This window comes from Penaeus monodon, chromosome 21, assembly GCF_015228065.2.
Source record: "Penaeus monodon isolate SGIC_2016 chromosome 21, NSTDA_Pmon_1, whole genome shotgun sequence".
In the NCBI taxonomy this organism is placed as follows: Eukaryota; Metazoa; Arthropoda; class Malacostraca; order Decapoda; family Penaeidae; genus Penaeus; species Penaeus monodon.
In genome coordinates this window covers 31,102,216-31,104,053 of record NC_051406.1, presented here as the reverse complement: position 1 = coordinate 31,104,053, position 1,838 = coordinate 31,102,216, and the positions used below count along the sequence as shown (strand labels likewise).

General features: G+C 50.8%; 1 protein-coding gene across 1 annotated transcript in view; it reads left to right on the top strand.

Annotated features, from left to right (window-relative positions):
• The window catches only part of LOC119586649, a 34,958-nt gene that overhangs the window by 28,524 nt on the left and 4,596 nt on the right, over nt 1–1,838 (top strand). Inside the window, 6 exon segments of the mRNA XM_037935389.1 lie at nt 58–96; nt 129–248; nt 465–722; nt 934–1,047; nt 1,278–1,396; nt 1,607–1,786. Coding sequence (XP_037791317.1) covers nt 58–96; nt 129–248; nt 465–722; nt 934–1,047; nt 1,278–1,396; nt 1,607–1,786 — 830 coding nt within the window.

The following is a 1,838-nucleotide window of genomic DNA, read 5'->3' as shown; positions in this document are numbered from 1 at the left end:
GATTCGCCGCCGCGCCGAGCGCAGACCCATGTCACCTCTCTCTTTCCCCATTCGCAGCTTTGGGAACCCGCCTGGCTGCGCCAGGGTTTTTCACCCGCGAGGCTACCTCAGGGCCCTGGAGGCGGAGCACTTCGAAACGGCCGAGCATGTGGTGGCCATCGACACGGGTTTCTACGTGCGGCTGAGAGGCGCCTTTAACAAGGACTCCAAGTTGGCCATTGTCTACACTTCCTTCAGTTACCTTGGTAGTGATTATTTATGCGGCTAATTTTGGGGTTTATCCTCATCGGGGGAACCGTTTGTCATTCAAAATGTAGACTGATATGTATTGAGGAAGGCCCTGGCTGAATACATAACCGTTGCTCTCTAATCCTTCGTGAATACATGTGTATAGATAATGTTTTGAAATATTAATGCGTTCCTTTTCTTTACATTTGCCATCATCGCCCTCCTTCCCGCTGCAGGCTGCTACACCCTGACGGACCTCATGTGCCACAACCACCGGTGTATCCCCAAGATGCTTCGCTGCGACGGCTTCGACCACTGCGGCGACAACAGCGACGAACCCTCCTCGTGCTACCGCGGCGGCGACAAGAGCCTCACTCCCGAGGACGCCGCTTGGTGGTATCAACACACGCCAAACTACTACTTCCCGCAGAAGAACAACTTCTTTGGTGGAGCTCATGGTTGGTCGAGCATACTCCTGCTCGTCTCCCTTGTCGGTGAGTCGTCTTCTTTACTACTTTTTCTTCTGTGGTTATTACTATATTATCTCCGATTCCTTTATTTCCAAGGATCCCTGAAGTAGATTTAACATGATCATAAATTAGCAGTTTCACGACGCCTTTCACATATATACCCTTGAGCAACGTTTTATGAATGGTGATCCCACGCATATGTAACTCCGCATTCACACGTTCTCCCGCACTACAGTGCTGCTGATGGTGATATTCGGCCTGGTCTCATACATGTTCAAATCGGGCGTCCAGGACAACCGATCTCTCCAACGCGAGCGAAGGGAGGCCAGGCAAGGCCACAGTCGGAGAAGTGAGTATCGAGGTTTCTACACTTGAAAGTCTTTATTTTTTCAGATTAATGAGCTGGATAATTCGCTTGAATGTATTTCTTAGTTTGTTGATATGGATATGCAGAGGGAGTGTGTAGTCGGAAAATATTTGGCACGACACGGTGACGTAAATCCAGATTCCCATATTATTTAACAATATACTGCTATGGAAATGCGAATAAATTCTAGATTGCATTTTCCGTCTTGGCAGCATCCCTCTCCGACGGCGTGGAGATCTTCGACGCCTCGGCTGACGACCCGCCGCTGTACGAGCCCCCGCCAGACTACGAGGAGGTCATCAAACTCATTCTTTCCGGGAACAATCTTAAGGTTAGCCAGCCTGCTATTTAGGCCACACCCTGAACCCAATTTTCCCTTAACAGCTTTGATGCACTACAGGGTTGTATAGATTCCTCATTGGGGTTCTAATTTTATCGTCATTTATATCAGTTGCTATTTCGGCAACTATCATCTGTCTGCTTTATGATTATTGGAAAGAATGTTTTCGTCTGAGTTACGTTTTGTGAAATCTCCTGACAGCTGGTGCGGCGGCCCGGAGGACTGACGGCGTGGGTGCCCGACAAGCAGCTGGCGGTGGAGGGCGGCAGCGCTGGCCAGGGAGCGCAGGGGAGCGAGCGCCCCACGAGGACCAGACACGCCTCGCTTGACTTGGAGCAGGGCATGGAGGTCGTCCTTTGAAACCCCCAAACGCTTTCAACTGTGAGTAGGCGTCCCCCTGAGCGGCCCTTCCCGACACGGCGAGGAAAAATTT